The sequence below is a fragment of the Petaurus breviceps genome, unplaced genomic scaffold (assembly GCF_028583685.1).
Source record: "Petaurus breviceps papuanus isolate PSGF00001 unplaced genomic scaffold, PetGlider_PUasm1.0 38, whole genome shotgun sequence".
NCBI lineage: Eukaryota > Metazoa > Chordata > Mammalia > Diprotodontia > Petauridae > Petaurus > Petaurus breviceps.
Window position 1 is genome coordinate 39,837,610 of NW_027186304.1, and position 18,432 is coordinate 39,856,041.

The 18,432-nt window shown below is 38.8% G+C and overlaps 1 protein-coding gene across 8 annotated transcripts in view; it reads right to left on the reverse strand.

Annotated features, from left to right (window-relative positions):
* The window catches only part of ZNF521 (zinc finger protein 521), a 355,179-nt gene that overhangs the window by 43,658 nt on the left and 293,089 nt on the right, over positions 1 to 18,432 (reverse strand). For 6 of the 8 annotated variants that reach the window (XM_069099829.1, XM_069099828.1, XM_069099825.1 and 3 more), the window contains one exon: positions 4,701 to 4,766. The exons of the other annotated variants lie outside the window; for them this stretch is intronic. In XM_069099829.1, the coding sequence (XP_068955930.1) occupies positions 4,701 to 4,766 (66 nt within the window). The remainder of the gene's footprint in view (positions 1 to 4,700; positions 4,767 to 18,432) is intronic. 8 annotated transcript variants of the gene reach the window in all.

Below are 18,432 nucleotides of genomic sequence, written 5' to 3' on the forward strand. Positions count from 1 at the left end.
TGTGTGTGTGTGTGTGTGTGTGTGTGTGTGTGTGTGTGTGTGTGTGTAGAATTGTATATATAGTCCAAAAATGGGGGCAGGAATTAGACTTGATCGCTAACATTCCTACCAAATCTAAAATCCTGTGATCTTATGATTTAATACCCACATAAGTGAAACTAGAACCAAACAACTGCCACAGATTATGAACAGGAGGTCTTAACTGCCTTTCCATGGGTATCCACTTTAAGCTATAACAGAAGATGATTTTGACATAACTGAGAAATTATTTTACTGTCTGCATGTAGAAATCTCAGCTAAGTTAATTATTTCCGTTTGTTAATCCTCACTCAGGTGATACATTTGTACATAAATGTAAACAGGAATCAATTCTACATAGAAGAGGTTGATAGCAATGTAAATATTTACTCAAATATTAAATGTTTCAATGGAGAGAGGCAGAATGTAATTGAGGTGCAATCCATTACCTTAGTAGGAGGCTTGAGAGTCAGCTATAAAACTTGAAACTGTAAGAATAAAAGCCCACTCTCTTCTAAAGCCAATTAAAAAGGGGTAGATTATTTCTACCCCTCTGACTTCTGAAACCTAGGCCTGCACATCTGCTAATTTGCTACTTTTATTGCTGGGAAAACCGATAAAATTGTTACCATTTGGATGTTCACGCACAACTCAAGTTACAAGCTCAACATGGCAATTGTTAGTTTAACAGAAGACACTGACATTTCAATATAAGCTTTAAACAAGAGAAACCCTTTAAGCAGCCTCCAGACTGTATGTCCCATGTTTATGCTCCTTTTCCTTCAATAAAAACAAAAAAACCTAGTGCGGCTACAAGCAAATGTTCAGTGGTTGACTTACATGCAGCTGTTATCCCAGTAACCACTGGGGGCCCCCTTATATTGTCTGATCAACACTACAGCCATTACGGAGGACCAATTTGTAACGGTTTATAAGTAGGACTCTTTCTCTCAGTTACCCCCGAGACTGTCCAGAAGGGTCCTTCAGCCTCTTACACTGCATAAATCTATAGGCTAAGGTCCAAAGATATAAACCCCTCCTGGTAAATCATCATGTGGCAAGGTCCATACTTAAAAGCTCTGATCAGAGTGGGAGTACACTCTGCCCTCAGAATCCAAACACAGGAATCAGATGGCCTGCAGTTGCTGTAATTTTCCAGTTACAAAGAGTGTACTACTCTAGCTTTGTGTATTTTTTTCCCTTTCCATAAGAAAACTATGCCCTAAACCAATTTCTTTTCCCCTTTCTACTGTGCTTCTCTCTTCTTCCCTAAGTTAATTTCCTGAGCACACATTTATAAGCCAGAGGTCTGAGAAGCAACAAAGAAAAGCCACAGATGACAAAGCTAACCCCTCGGCTACAATGGCTCACCCTGGAAAGCAGGGGGAGAGAAATCGTAATTTGCCATGTTCACAACCATCAAATTCCTTTTAGGTTCCCACATTCCTACCACTGTAGCTTGTTGTAGGAGCCTACTTCATATATTTCACAACTGCAACATAAACACAGAAAGGTGCTAATTTAGCAGTGGAGAATTTCATTCAGATTTCAAAGCCTGCTACAAGAGAAGCATTTCTCCAGCCCCCGAAGTAAAGAATGGTTGGAGGGTACTGGGTAGCATGCTAACTTTCCTTCACACCTGTTTAAAAGTGCTGTACTTATTCTTCTGAAAGATCACATATGGAAATGGATGGTGCCTGAAAACTGACACTAACACCTCATTCTAGTGTCTCTCTCTGGGAACCTCGGCTACTTGTCAAGTTTTTCTGATTATACCACAGAAAACAGGAAATAATGTACATTATTTGAAGATAGGCTATGGCAGGACATGAAATATGAATGTAAGAACATTGCCATGAGAGCTGGTAATCCCCAATTCAAATGAACACCAGCTTCTAAAAACAATACTCTCAGCACTGGAAGCTCTCAGGTCTAGCCAAAAAAACAAACAAACAAACAAAAAACACCAAACCCCAGAAAAAAAAGGAAAGGGACATTTTATCCATCAAACCTTCCTTCAGCTTCTATTTCAAGGACCTAGAGAAGGGAGAAGTCAGAATTGATCTCAGCCACCATTTTGGAGTTTAACTTTGTTGTTATTTTTTGTTTTGTTTTAATTTGTTGTTGTTGCCACTATACCAAAGGACTAACTGCTTTGAGTCTTTTTTTTTTTTAAATTCAAAGGCTCTAATATTGACACTATAATTTCCTGCTTTGGACTTTTCACTATCAGCAGGACTTGGGTAGAAAATGATTCAACTGGGGTAGCCTGCACTGTACCCAGCAGATTTAAAAGAGCCTGGGGGCTGCCTAGAGCCCCATAAACATCAGCAGCTTGGAAACCAGTGGGGGGTCCAGGTGGGTAAGGATGGGAGCATCAGGATGTGGTATTTTAGCTTCTCTGAGATGCAACATCATCCAATTCCTTGATGGCTGCTATTGGTTGTATAGAATACTTCCTAGAGGATCTCTTTTTATTTCGAAAGGGAACACTAGAATATTATTCATAAAAAATGAGATTGCTCTTCAATTTGGGTGACCAACAGAGACTTCAGAAAGGAGGAGCATAGAGATGGCAGGTGGAACGAAGAGGAAAGATAAAGATATTGTCTGGGTCTGCTGAAGATGTAAACAACTACAATTCCTCTTCCTTTCTCCATTCTGTACCCTACCCCAAACTTTTTTTTTTTTTGCCTTTAGGAGGGCAATTGGGGTTAAGTAACTTGCCCAAGGTTTCACGGCTAGTATTTTTGTGTGGGTGTTAAGTGTCTCAGGCCGGAACCGAACTCGGGTCTTCCCAACTCCAGGACCGGCGCTTTACTCACTGTGACACCTAGCCGCCCTCTACCCCAAACTTTTAATTCAAATCTACAGCAGTTTGAAATCTAGGGCTCTTAGAAAATGCTAAGTCAGCAACTAGTATTCATCCTCAGGTGATGCTTTGCTCCCTTTGTCTTCACTCCCAAAGTCCCATCTTTGACTATGTAGTAGAAAGTGCTGTATCTGAAGTCAGAGAATCTGTGTTTGAATTTCTGCTTTGCTACTTAATAGCTGAGTGATCCTAAGAGTCACCTGTAAGTCAGACCTTAGTTTCTCCATATGTAAGGTGATGGTAGTGAACTCAATGATCTCTAATATTCCACCCAGTTATGGGTCCTATGGTTCCCATGACAGAACCATTACCAACAATATCACACATTTCCATATTCTCTCTTCCATTCCCCATGACAGTTACAAATTTCCCTCTGTCTCAAAGGCAAGTTCAATTTTGGGTGCTGCCCCATGGAGAGAAAAATCACCAAGTAGAGGAGGGTTGCTCAGTGGAGGTACAGAGGCTCTTAATGGGATAGGACCCAACTAAAGCTGAAATTCATTTCTCTAGGGGCAATTTAAAAAATTAGATCTACTTGTGAGGAAAAGACACTCTCCTACATCTTCAACTTCATGGTATTTCTGTCTAAAGTAAAGGATGAATTTCAGTTCAACAACTGTTCACATTTTTGCTTGGCTGCACTCACACTGGCTACATGTAGTAAAGTCCTTGTACCATGTGAACCTTGATGCTGCTCTAATTTCTGCTAAAATAGAATTTCTTAATGCAGGAATAATAATGATGACGATGATGATGATGATAAAAAGAGTCCTTTAGCTTTAACTAACAAATTAGATATTGGAGTATAGCTTTGAAAAATAGCATGTTTCAATTTAATAAGGCAAGATTTTAAAATAGTGAATGTCCTGTCTATTGAATAACAGTGGTTGGTAGGAGAGGAGGGTGGCAAAGGGCATTTAACTACTAAGAGCGTGTTCAAGAAATGAGCAATGGGGTTATCCACCAATTTATGGGACATGCATAATTTGCTACTCCTGAGGTCTCACCCTCCTAGAAAGTGATGGTGCTGAGATTAAAGGGATATGGATAGGAGTTAGACCTGTGGTTTCATTAGTCTAAGAATCACCCTGGTGAGGAAACTTCCTCTACCCATGCAGGTTAGCACCTTCTCTGAAACTTATAGTCAAGAGACTAGCCTGGAGCATTATGAAAGTAAATGAATTATGCAGGATCACAAAGCTAGTATGTGTCAGAGGCAGACCTTGAAACTAGGTCTTCCTAATTTCAGACTGGTTCCCTATCCCCTATGCCATGCTGCCTCTCATCCAAGTGATGAAAATGAAATTAAAATTCTATGATCTTGCCAGTTGTTTGGAAAGAAGGTTGTATATCACCCATGCTCCGAGACTCAGATATGTAATGCATATTGTTATGTGACCCATTTAACCATTAAGCTCCATTTTAGCACTTGATTGAAAGCATTGGCACAAACATAAGCTCTAAGGGTAGATGCAAAGGAATTGCTTCCCGGGCCAGCTTGGTTCTGACCAAAATAAGAAGTTAACAGCATATTGTCTCATCATGTGAACACAAAGTGTTCTGCATCCAAAGTAAATGTGGAATACAATGTTGAAAAAAATGGTGTGGGTGTGTCTATGGGTGTGCTGAAATCCCAGATTTGCCCAGATTATTAGAACCTGTGTACAACATGTGACAATAACTATGCTTGTAATTTAAATGATGGTTTTCTGATGATTTCCCTTCCAGAAAGTCATGTCAGAAGTCTGTACTTTTCATGCTTTTGATCTGAACAGATGACTTTTTCTCTAGTTTGATGGTAAATACCTACTATTAATGCCCCCACGTCTGGGACTTCCGGCACTGGTGGAAGTACAGGCATAGCTACCTTCGAGTACTGCACAAAAAAAACACAAATTGGTCAAATGGAAAGAGGATATTTCATGCAGCATAAACCAAATGCAACCTGTTCTAAAGTTAGGTCTGCTGGGAAAGCATCTCACAGAACTGAGACAGTCGAATAGTCAATATTAATTCCACACAGCAGTAGACTAGCAATTGGCACTATATACTATACACAACTCTCATCAGGTGCTTTTTGTTGTGGTTGTTCTGAGTGTAGACCAAGGGTCAAGGCCTTTCCTTTTTTTTTTTGTTTTTGTTCTTCTCCTTCTTTCTCTGGCACAAAGCCACTCGTCTTAAGAGAAAGTCTCCAAATACTGAAAGGCTGTAAAGCACATCTTGCTGGCTGCTTCTCTGCTTTAGAATGAAATAAAAACAAAGAAATGGAATGTGGTTCACCTGCATGGACTTTCATAAGACATGAGCCTTGAATGCCCTCAGGTTTAATGATAGGAGAAGCTGGGTGGGGATCTCTAGACCTAGTGCTATTTATAAGAACCATTGTAGACTTATAGACTCAGAAAGTTGGAAAGGGCCTCAGAAGTCATCTACCTCAACCCCTAAGAAACTTAAATTATTGATACACAGATGACATGTTCTGAAACAAAGAAAAATATTTGGAATTGTGGTTCAGAACTGGAGCTTAGAATACATCTATGATGGCTAGGGAAAGACAAAACAAATAAAACTCCCCCCCCACAAAAAACCCAAAGCATACAAAAAGGCAACCCAAAATTTCTAGGGGTAACCTTTGACTTATCTGCTTTGTTTTCAACATGGAGAACGACAAAAATGACATGCTGGTTATGCACAAATTAAAATATTACCTAATTATAAATATTTCACTTTTTTCTGGTTCAACTGAAATGACTTTAGCCTTTGGAGGGAAAGAAAAAGCAGTGGCATAATAGATGAAATAATAAATAAAATAACAAATAAATAGATGAAAGAATTCTAAAAAATGTTATAAGAAATGTGTTTTTAAACTAGAATTCTTTGTTCTAACCAAATGAAGCTACCCATTAGAGGACATTTCCTGTGCATTATTAAAGTGATATACTATAGTACTAGTTAGAACTCCATAACCTCTAAATTGCTTGATTGTAATTAAGGTCACTAGTTTTATTTAGGAAGGTTTAAGGAAGCTCCATTTAAGTTGGCTTAACTAGAGTGAATTTAATGTTATGTCCTTGCTGTAAGTGCTGGAGGGGGCTGTGGTCAGGATGCTCTGGTTCCTGGAGCTGAAGGGTTTTTTGGCACGAGATCCACTATAGGTTGTCTTTTGTTTGGGATTTTTTTTTTAAGATAACCAGAACTCATTAAAAATAGCATTCTGTAGATTATAGAGACTGAAAAATATGGAATTTGAGAATCTGAATAATTCTATCCTATTTTTATTCATACCTTGAAAGTTTTATAGCTACTACTGACTATGAAGAGTTTTCAAGATTCATTCCCCTTCCAAGTTAGAAAATATAAAATCTAATCAGTATGATGAGATAGAATGAAATGATAAAAAAATGGAGATAAAAAAATATGCATAGAAAATAAGGAAGAGTGAAGGAAAGAAAGGGGATTTGGTAAAGTTGTCAAAGGTTGTCAAAAAAAAGATGAGAGCAATGGGAAGAATATGTCAAGTTTAAGAAAAAGAAGAGGTTAAAATGAGAAGGAAAATTTTAAAAGCTAGTTATTAATGAGAAAGGGGCAAAAAAAGTTACATAAAAGATGAGAAAAGGAGAGACCCACAAAGCAGAGAAGGCAAATAGGAGCAGCAGAATGGAAAAACTTAAGGATTGGATCCATGCTCAAAATTTTACTGGATGTAAGCTCAGAAACATTCATCTCTGGACAGAATGCTGGCAAATTTCAGTAGCTCCAATGGCAATAATGATAAATGCAGTTTTTTACAGCCAAGTGGCTCAAGCAGCCAACTATGTTACTGCTATATAATTAATAACAATAAGCAATTAAAGAGAACAGCAGGTTACAACTATAAGGTGTCAAAATATATTAGCAGAGGAAAAAACTGCAACAACACAGTTAAGAGAAAAATAAATGTACAATTACAATGTATGAGCCCATGTCCTGTCTCATCTTTCTTTGTATATTTTGGATTAAGCTTTTAGACTCAAAGAAAAATGTAGGATGACATAGAACTACTATATGGTGATTAACATCACTCCAAAACCAAATAACACTTCGAATGCTCGGAGGAAATCTGAAATATGATATGAGAAACATGACTGCAATAGCACAAGAGGTTTGGCTGACCGCTATGTGGCATTACCCTCTTACTGAGAACTATTCTAATAAATACCTTACAAAATGGCATTTGTTGGGTTAAATGTTTTCAAAGATCCCACAGTGTTTTTCTTTTTAATTTAAAACGCAGAAGGGAAAAAAAAATTGAGAAATGTCAAGGGGAAATATTTCAAGGGAAAAAGGAGTCATCTTGGCTTCTATCAAGTCACAGAATTTTAGGGCTCAAAGGGACCTTGGAGGTCTTCTAATCCACCCTAGTCACTTTATTCATGAGGAAAGTGAGGTCTAGAGAGGTGAGGGATTGGCCCAAGGCGATACAACTAATTAGTCTGAGAGATAGGATTAGAACCTAGGCTTCCAGATTCATGGACTCATGTTCCTTCTACTACATCCTTAATATTGCCACTCAAAATCTTCACTTACAAGATTTTTTTTTCACTTTGGTTTTTCATTATTTCATTATGTGAGTTAAGAGTTTAAAGAAAACAAAAGTTGTCTTTTCATTTATTCCCCCATTGGCATGTGAGGTTAGTTTCCAAATCCCCTGCCTCTTTTCTCCCTGAGAACCATGCTCTGGAACCTCTGTGATCCAGGGACAGCTGTCATCCTAACTTCCCTCAGCTATTAGAAAAGCATCCCTTCAGTAGAAGATTTCTACAGGGACCTTTCCCCCCCCCTATTCCAGGTATTTCACAAGTTCTTGAAACCTTATGCTATGTGCAGCCCTTGATTTGGACAGCTAATCCAACCATGGTGTTACACAGTACACGGCTGGCAATGAAGGAGGAGTTTCCAGCCAGCAAGGCTCACAGGATTTTTTTCAATGAATTGCAATAACCCCCTTCTTTGGTTAAATGCATTCTGTGGAACCAGGTGGCAGCTGGGCTCATGCTTTTTGACCCTAGGAGATTAATTTTAGGTGCTTAAAAAAAAAAGAAAGGAAAAAGTCTGATTCTTGGGCTGTAGTCTCCCTAGGACAGACAGAAAACTTATCTGTGCTTGTGATGAAGCCACACCTTGATGTGGTAAGTCAGGCATTTGGGAAAGCACATTAACTGCTCCAGAAATTCCAAACTTATCAGAGAGGTGACCACTAGGGTAACTTGAAATTGGGAGAAAAAAAAAAATTCGAGCCAGCTATGTTTCCTTCTCAGGAGACATTCTGGGCAGGCCAATTAATACAAACATTACATGCTGCCATAGATGGGGGGGCATTGAGCATATCACCACAAGGTCATCTCTATCTATCTATCTATCCCTGCTTGCTGCCAACAGGAGGCAGTACTAGAGAATGATTCAGCAGCACATGTGAGAGAACACAACAAAAGGTGCATGTTTGGTATGGAAGATCTTTATACTCATTACAATCTGGTTTAGGATTGAAGTGGGCAGGCATTGATGTTTCTGGGTGTCCCCCCACCCCACTCAAAACAGAAAATCAAAGATGATGAATGGGCCTGATAAAAACCAGGAGTCAGTTAGACAAGTATTTTGTTTAAGGGAGAACAAAATACAAAAATTGAAGAGAATGACTTTGTCATTTATTCCATGTTTTTTACCTTCTGCAAAACTATAAATCATTTCTAAGGCCAGAATGCCAAATTATAAAGATACTTTGGGCACAATAAATGTTTAATGCCTGAAATTTATAACAATTTTCCCAAAACCTGAACCAATTTACTTAAGATTCTATTTCAAATTTTATATATCATATATTTTGGCAATATAATGAAGATGTCATATTTCCTAGTGAAAGAAGAAACTCTATTAAAATAAAGTCAAGTATTCATCAGTATTCATTATCTCATGTATAAAAAGGCCCAATGTCAGCACCTCACCCCCACCCATACCCCCACATACATTGTGTACATTGCTTTTAGTTCTACAACCAAGGTTCTTAGATGTGCAAGGATTGCATCTAGTCCAAATTTCTTCATATTAAAGATCTGGAAATTGAGACTGAGAGAAGTTAATTGACTTGAACTAGGTCACACAGATAATAAATACCAGAGCTGAGATTCAAACTCTGATCCTCTGAACCCAAACCCATAGTTGTTTCCAGTATATAAAGAAGACAGCTAGGTAGTTGAATAAATAGAAAGCTGGTCCTGGGATCATGAGAACCTGAGTTCAAATTTGGCCTATGTCACTTACTGGCTGTGAGACACTGACAAGTCACTTAACCTCTGTCTGCCTCAGTTTTCTCAAATGGAAAATGGAGATCAAAGCAGCACTTGCCTCACCAGGTTGTTATAAGGATTAATTATATTTGTAAAGTACTTAGCATAGAACCTGGCATATAGTAGGTACTAAATAAATGCTTACTTCTTTCCCCCTGCATCACTTACAAAAACAGTATTGTAAAGAAACATTAAAGTAGAATCCCAAGGTGTCACTGTTCTTGACTGAAAGACAGTGCATCTGAATGGACAGAACCTTGGTTTGGGGAGTCAGGAGAACTACAATGGAATTTCTCCTCAAATATTTACTTAGTTGTATAAATTTCCTCATCTATAAAATTTGGATGCACATGCTACATATCTTACAGGGTCACAGTGAGAAAGAGACGTTGCAGATTTCTAAGTCATATATAAATTGCTATTTTTATCACCTACTTTCTGAGAGCAACAGTCACATTCAGGCTACCTGTTAGTTTTTTGTTGGTGGTGGTAAAGAAAAGAATGTGTATTCTAGCTATGAAGTTGACTTCCTATGGTTCCTGTTTAAAAAAACAATCAATGCAAAAAAAAAAATACTAATCAGTGTTTTACTTCTGAAGGGCAGAGATTAGCATGAAGATTTTTAAGACTTCCTAGACTCAAAGAATTTCAGCCTATGGAGACCATCTGGTCCAATCCCCTCATTTTATAGGTCCAGAAACTGAGGCCCAGATAAGTTAAGTAAAATGATCACACAGCTTGGTAATAGAAGAGCTACTTCTAGACCCCAGATCATGTGACTGTAATACTAATGTAGACCATTTGACATAACTCTGTGGGGTGGTATATTGTGTTAGATAGGAGGAGAATTTACATTGATCGGAAGAACTGAAGCCAACCAGTTCTGACTCTTAAACCAAAGAAAAGTACCTTAGAAATTAAAACAAAGAAAAGTAGAGTGATGGCACCTGGAGCTGATGTTTCTCAAAGTGGTACAGACCTTTTATGATTATACAGATCTGCGTATTGTTTGTTTGCTTGTTTGTTTTTCAGGGGCAGCGGGGAGAGAGGTTGGTGGTGTAGACCTGTGATTTTACTGGGGGATTCCCACTTGTGATGAATTTCTACCTACCAACACACATCAGCAGCTATTCTACAATTTATAATCTTAGAGTTTCCTGGGGCCCTGAGAGGTTGTTACTTGCCTAGGTTCACACAGCAAGGCAAAGGCAAGTTTAATAAAAGCACAACTTTGACCCGCCATCTTCCTTACTCCCAGGGCTTGCTCTCTAACCGCTATGTCCTCTATTTTATACTTCTATTGGTATTTTAAAGAATCCCCACAAGGAATACATTTGTATGAAATGTTATGTGCAAAGTAGCTTTAACCCTGTGGTTCTCCGAAGAAAGAAATAATGATGATTACCTATTTATGTTTGTTTTCAATTTTATTATTCCTTAAAAAATCATACAGAAGAAACGACCAGTTCTACTAAAAAAAATGATCTGGAATAGGAAGGGACAATGTCCTTAATTGAATATTGGCCATAATAACTTTTTTCAACTTAATTTCTTCCAATTTATTTATTTTTAGTTTTCAACATTCATCTACACAAGATTTTAAGTTACAAAGTTTCTCTCCGTCTCTCCCCTACCCACCTGCCCCAAGACAGCAAGCATACGGCCATAATAACTTTTTAAAAATCACAGTTTGCCAAAAAATAAAATGTAAGGTATTTGGCTAGAATTAAATAATAGAACATACAAATATCCCAAATCGATGAATGTGCAAAACTTGATTTGACATCATGATCTGGGTACATAACAACTAGTCATTCTTCTAGGAATCTTTCCTTTCACGTTATTGCATGCTTTAGAAAACAAATTGCAAAGGTCTGTCTTAAAGTGATAATAGCAGGGAAATTCCAAATATGAGCTGTCACTGTGGCCTTAACTCACCCAGTTATGCCTAGATATTACCTCATCAGTTGCAGTTTACACCCTGAGCCAAGGCAAGTTGTAAGAACTAGAGGCTGAAGTAAGAGTCTATATAACTCAAGTCTCTCTTTCTGTCTCTCTGTTTCCATCTCTCTCCCTCTTCTCCCTTTTCCAATCTCTCTTTATTTCTCTTCCACCTGTCTCCAATCTCTCTTTCTCTGTCTCTTTAGCTCCCCTCTGCTTCAAGTCCATAATAAGGTATTAAGGAAGCTCTGATCATTGCTAAGACTATTAATATGTTCAGGTTTTTCATTCTCTCCCTTTTAATAATAATGATGATGCTGGTAAATAGCTTACATCTGTTTAATATGTAATATTTTGTAAAGTACTTTTACTAACATATTCATTTGATCTTCCCAATAAAACTGTGAGGTTAAGTAGGGCATTTAGACTCATTTTGAAAATAAAATGGGGGTTCAGAGAAGTTAAATAACTTAAGCATCACGGCTAATAAGTAGCAAAGGTGATACTAGAACCAAAATTCTTAGTGGCACAAATGATAAGCAACATCTGAATGAAATTTGGGTTAGGTGATCAATCTCCAGCCTGAAGTTGCCAGTGAGCTATCATTTCTGAGAAACCCAAACCATGTAATTGGGAAAGATGGCATCAATTGCCAAGATGTCCTCACTGTATACTAACTTTACAAGATTTGCCTCAAGTAAGTAAACAGCTACAAAGGGAAAAAATTAACAAAAAAGGAATTCAGCTTTGACTCTTCGCAATTAACTTCTGTGGTTTTATTTTAGATTCCTCCTAAGGCTTTAATAAGGAAAATATGATACTAAATTTGGGGGATTATTGTTCTAGAATACACCAAGCTTCAGTCAAAAACTTGGCAATCAAAATTCTGACTGATTCACACAAGTAATAACAAATTCCAACTTCTTGAGATTTGTGTGTGGAAACCAATACAGTTCTCTTTATTAGCTAAATCCGTTAAAACAAACAACAAAAAAGTAAATATTTTTAAACTCTGCGGAACAACAAGGCATAGGCATTTATTTTCCAACGAATTGTACCAGTTGTGAAGCTGTGTTCTCCTCCTTGTCATGTGGAGAGGCTCACATAATCTGTTGAACATAACTTACTGGGTCGATTTAGAAAATACCAAGAAAACCATATAGTGTGCTGTTCAAATGATTGGAGTTAACAAAAACAAACAAACCTTCCCTGGCCCCCAGAAATGTAAATAAAAAGTTAGATTTCCCTGTACTATGTTTGATTGCATTAATTGATGTTTAAAAAAAATCTGCTGAAAATAAAGCCCAGCAGTAGCATTTTTCTTTCCTAAATCACAATAGCAGCACATTACAAACATTACAAAAAGGTCCCCTGGTACAATTGTAAAGTTCCACTCTGGCAGAAAAATGCATCTACTGTATGCTCTCTCTTACCATCCTTGCCCTCCTAAACAGACACAGAAAACAGGTCACAAATGCAATTAAACACACTTACTCGTTGCTTACATTTTAGTACTGAGTAGAACTCCAAAATCCAATAGTCAGCTCCCCATTTTGGAACATATTGAGATAAGTTTATAAGGTAAGAAAACCCCTCTGAGTTCCTGCCCATCATTGGAGGGCTTTCTGTTAATTTTTTTTACTGCCCCTAACATTGCTTCCCGGGAGGGAGGAACATTTCCTGGTGGACATGATAATGTGACTCAATTCAACTCAGCAAACATTTGTCAAGTTAGGGAGAGATAACAGGACCTCCTGGCTAGGGATTGTGACCTGGAGTTGGGAAGACCTTGGTTCATATCCTGCTTCACATACTTAGTAGCAGTGTAACCCTAGGCAAAAAATTTAATCCCTGTGGGCTTTAATTCCTTCATTTGTAAAATGAGGGAATTGGATTTGATGGCCTATAAAGTCTCTTCTTGCTCTAAATCTATGACCTTATGACCACCCATCTTGCTCACAAAGCCAACAACAAAATAACCACCATTCTCAAAGAGCTTAGGTGTAACTTGGAAGAAAAATGACATGCACACAGATTGGTATAATACAAGGTAGGGAGTGATTTGGACAATGACCTGGACAAAGTGCTCTAGAAGACATTGAGGAGAGAGACAATATTCTCTGCTAGAGAGATCAGAAGATGCTTCATGGAGGAGATGGAACTACTAGGTAAGACTGGGTCTTTTGCTTTGCAAAAATGTCATAGTCAGCTTAGTTCTTCCATCACTATTCACATCCTTAGTTTTTCTCAAACTGAAAGAAAACAATATTTGTATCACTGTCCAAAAAGTTTCTTATATATAGCATGATCATTTCTCTGTCTTTGAAGCAATCATTTCATGATTTCTTTCCTTTAAGTGTCCTTCGTCTCCACAATTTTTGTTTCTCATGTCAGTCTGGTCAAGAAAAAGAGGGAGGAGGAGAGAAAGGGAGACCTTATGTCATGAGGCACTTAGACTGGCAGTGAAATCCTAGGTAAGGACCTTGGCATTTATAGGAACTCTATAGTGGAGAAAAGGAAAGCTTTATTTCTTCCTCCATAAATTATTTTATTCTTCCAGTAAATCAAACCACAGAAAACCACCCCAATGATGGTTCGAGGCCTCTAGCTCTAAGAGCCAGAGAAGGGAGGGGCCCTGCTAGCTTGGGAGTGGCCCGCTCCTTACGCTGGGATTGTGCAGCAGAATTTTGGGGGCCATTCAAGGAAGAGAAGGAAGAGGTTGAAAGAGGTAGAACAATGACATTCTGACTTCTCTTTGCTCCCAGGAACCTCAAGGATCATCAACATTGTCGGCAACTTTGGTTGGGTTTTGGGACAAGTGGGACTTATTTGGGCACAATCAGAAGTTTTGTTAAGTTTTTAACTTAACCCAGACATTTATGAGAAAATCCAGACATATGGTAACTATAAAGTTACTTCAAAAACAATACTCTCAAGATGTTTATGCTGGTAAATCACCCACTTCTGAGAACTCCCTCCTTTGTGGCAGTGCCCCAGCAACAGATGGTAAAGGTGATGGAACTGGTAAAGTAGGTAAGGGTGGAAAGGCTGGCCAGGGAGTTCAGCTTTTAAATGGAATATGCTCTCCTGGTAAATGTCTGGTTGGGATTGTAGGGAAAATGAGTTCAGAGACTTTTGGGGGTGGTGGAACTTAGAAGTGACAGAAAATTCTAGTGTGGACAACATTTTGTCAGATAACATTCACCAGAATCTTTTAGCTCCTCTGAAAGAGTGCTTACATCTGCCCTCTGAAAATTTTCAATAAAAAGATTAGGTCTCCTCCCAGTAGACTCTGTTTGCCTCTGCCATGCCATTACCAATTGCTAATCCAGTCCCTATAGTGGTTTCTTCCCTTAGGCAATGATGAGAGAGCTGGATAGAGAAGAATATAGAGAAGAGGGGTACAGGAAGGAGGGGGAGAAAAGAGGAGAGGCATGAAGTACTGTTCTAGTTCATAGCAAAAGAAGACAGGGTAGGGGCAGTAAGGGAAGATAACAATAAAATTCAATTTTGGAGGCTGCTGCTATTGTTGAATATTACAACTGATGTGTGTTTTTATTCAGTGATATTGAATAACTTTTCCTTGACACAATCTAATCAAAGAATAAAAAAATAGAGAATCTAGCATTATAAAGTTCCTGAAGCTTCTAGGGGATTCATGCATTCATCCACCCCATTCAACGAGCATTTATTAAGTATCTACTGTGTGCAAAGTACTGTATTAGGTGTTGGGAGAGAAAACACGAATTGGATAAGATAAAGCTCATAATTTGTAGCCTAGTAGGAAAATGATTGATTGATAATTGACAGATAATTGATTCCTATGGCATAATAAATGCAAAATACTCTACTGCAAAACATAATGTTGCTATGTTTATTCTGAAGTGGAAGGTCTGAGGGGAAGATCAGGGAGGGCTCCAGGATGGCATAATATTTGTCAGGCTCTAAAGGATGGTTAAGAATTTAACAAGTGAAGAAGACAAGGTCCAGGAGTAAGGAATCTCGTGAGTAAAAGCAAGAGAGGCAGGAAGTCTGGCGGCATATTTGAAAGACAGAGAATAGAGAATGCTTTCTAAAAGGGTACTGGCCCAGGTTTTTCCCTCCTTCCTTCATAAAAATGAGGAGGTAGACCGAATTTAAAACCTGATTTCAGCTTAGAAGTGTGGAATTATGATTTTTATATAATCAATATTGATATGATATGTGTACATATCATACTGGTTAACATAAAATCATAATTCCACAGTATGAACCCTAAGTTCTAAATATGGCATGGCCCCTCAATCCTACAAACTAAGCTTGATTCAATTCTATGAAATCTAGGTTTAACTACTTACCACTCTGTATCAATGCCCATCCTAACCACGATACTTTCCTAGAGGGTAGTGCTGCCCTTTTGGCTTTACATTGAACTCAATGACAAAGAGAACCCCAGTAGTATTCTTTTGTCTCACTGGAGAGATTCAGCATCACTCTTCTCCAGTAGGTTGCTAGACTGACTCTTTTACTTGCTTCCCTATCAGTCTTCACTCTTGGCTTTATTTTCTGATATGCCCCTAGATTATAAAACAGGTAATTAATAAGGAAGGGGCGGGTGGAGAGAAATGACACGTAGCTTGAAGCTTAAGGGAAAGATCCTGACAAAAAATGTTGTTGTTCCACCTTACTTCATGTAATCCATACATTCCCAATGATTCTCCCTGCAATCAGAGGTTCTCTTTCCTTAGAATGGAGTTCTTTATTAAACCCCATATGTCAGATAGATGATGCCTGGAATTCATAGAGTTAGGACATTCTGGGGATTAGTGAGTCCAAAAGTTAATTATCTCATCAGTTATTGGAGGTAGAGAGAGGGTAGAATAAGCATATAATAAGAGTCTTTTTTTAAAAATATTGTGTAATATATCTATCTTTCAAAGGAAAATATTAAAACTTCTCATTCTTATCTTTCTGTTGAGGATTTTCATTGCTCTAGCCCCTTAAGAATCTAGTACTGCTAACCACCTGCTGTAAGACTTGACCGGCTGTTCTCAGTGAAACTAACACCGGGGTCATCTAGGGAACCCTGTGGAGAAGACATGGGGTCCTCTAAGGATAGGGTGGGCAGAACCCTTCCTGCCACAAAGACTCTTTCCCTTTGCATAAAGGACTGACTGCCTGATCATTAGCCTTCACAACTGTATTCTTCTAGGGCATAGACTGGGGTCTCTCATTAGCACTGAAATCCCTGCCTCTAAGAGAAGCACAGATGTTAGAAAAACCTGACCTGATATCTGGTTGCTCAGATGTTGTTTGCTTTTGTAAGCCTGAGGTTTTAGTGCATCTTGTGATGAGACAATGGGATTCTACTCTGTCCCTCCTATTCTGGGGACAGTAATGGAATGCAGATTGGGTTTGCAAATAGACTGAGCCCTTGTAGCATATCTACAATTAGGCTAACCTAGAAGAAACACATGGAAAGCAACCCTAAAGGACAAAAGGCTCCAGACTATAACCCATCAAATGGAAAATGCATGAGGCTATGCTCCCTGGAAACAGCCATGTTTGTCTTGGTACACACACAGTACTCAGTCAACCCCCCTTCTCTGGAAAAGAAATTGCAAAAGGCCCCTCCCTTAACCAATGGAGAATATGGGTGGGGAGGGAGGTTCCTATTTCTTACAAACATCTTTCATTCATAGATCAATTCATAAACAAATGACTGAAAGATACAAGAAATAAATCTCTAATAATCTGAAGAATTCATCCCAGCAACTGTGTAAGACATTTATTAGGGAGCCCTTGGCTGAGAAGCCCTCGGGGTGGTGAGTGGGGGTCTTCTCTTTGCCTTGGATCAGCATTATAAAATGTCAATAGCCGCCTCGTTGGGGGGCTGGTTACATAAACATACCCCTTCTCCAAAGGCTCAGCCCTGCCCTCTGAAACTTCCACTCAGAACACCCATTTATGTTTAAATGCTGACTTTGAGCTTATACCCAGAAGCACTGACATTTTAAAACAGAAATAACTAAACCAAGATAAACTGCTAAATGTAATTTATTGATGATAAAGTGCGTGGCTGAGATTAAATTGTAGCAATTGAATAATGAACACATTCACATCTTGTGTATTTTGACAATACGCTTGCACTTCTGCTGCTCTATGGGTTTTGCCTTTACTTGAAGGTGGGGGTGGGGGTGGGGGTGGGGGTGGACCTCTCTGAATCTAGAATTTCCTGTTGATTAGATAGGAAACAACCACCAGCACATATTTTGATATCTCTATTAACAGCCTGTTCATGTCTAACTGCAAAACTTGGTTGCACTTCTTTCACCATCTTTGCCCAAGACAGACCAGTAAACACAATTCCTCTCTCTATAATTAGCCTTTTCTCTAAGGGCCCTGAAGTAAGTCTGCATGCCGTAGATTTAATATCCAGTGCTATATCCATATGTGCTGCCCTTGCCTGGTCCCAGAGCATATAAACTCCCCTATTAGCAGCCTTGACTGCTTAATTATGCAGATTTTTTTTGTACCCGCCTGCCTGTAAAATTACTGTGTCTAACCTTTTTTTTTTTTCCTCTTTGCACCATGCTGGCCATTCTAATGAAATCGGCATAGGGGAAAGGGCCTGATTTGCAGTTATGGAGGTTGGATCGCACTGGCAATCTGTCCTTAGTGGGAGTTACAAAAGAAGTCAAATGCCTTCATCTGGTTCTACCCTATCATCCCCAAGGTGATTGAGTTCACTTCCTGATGCTTCCCAAGTTTTCCTCAGGCTGTCCAATCAGCACATCCACCAGGGAGCCCAGCCTAGCCTGCAACAGTCTCTGTATCTAGTTACAGCCCCACCAGGGACAGTCAACTATCCACCCCCAAGCCTTCAGATGAAAACCTTTTCTAACAAGGCCGCCCAGCGCCAATGAAATAACACACATCTGCATATCCACTGGGTCCCATGTTTCTTGTGCTCATGGATTATGTATCTTGCAGCCTCTAATAAAGAAATGCAGTTCTTTGTTTAATGTTTATCTTGAGCTTGTTAAGCAAATGCTAATGTTGTATCAGAATGCTTTAGTGCTATTTGGGTTTTTGGTGATTTACTACAAGACAATCTGCTGTGAAGTAAATTTAGGGAGAAAGAAAAAAAGGGGAAAAATCATTCTGGTTGAAAGAAAAGGAGAAAATGGCTTGACAGGAAAATCAAGGGGGAGTTAGGGTGGAAGGAAGAAAGAGAAAGAAAGAGAGAGGAAGAGAGAAAGAGAGAGAGAGAGAGAGAGAGAGAGAGAGAGAGAGAGA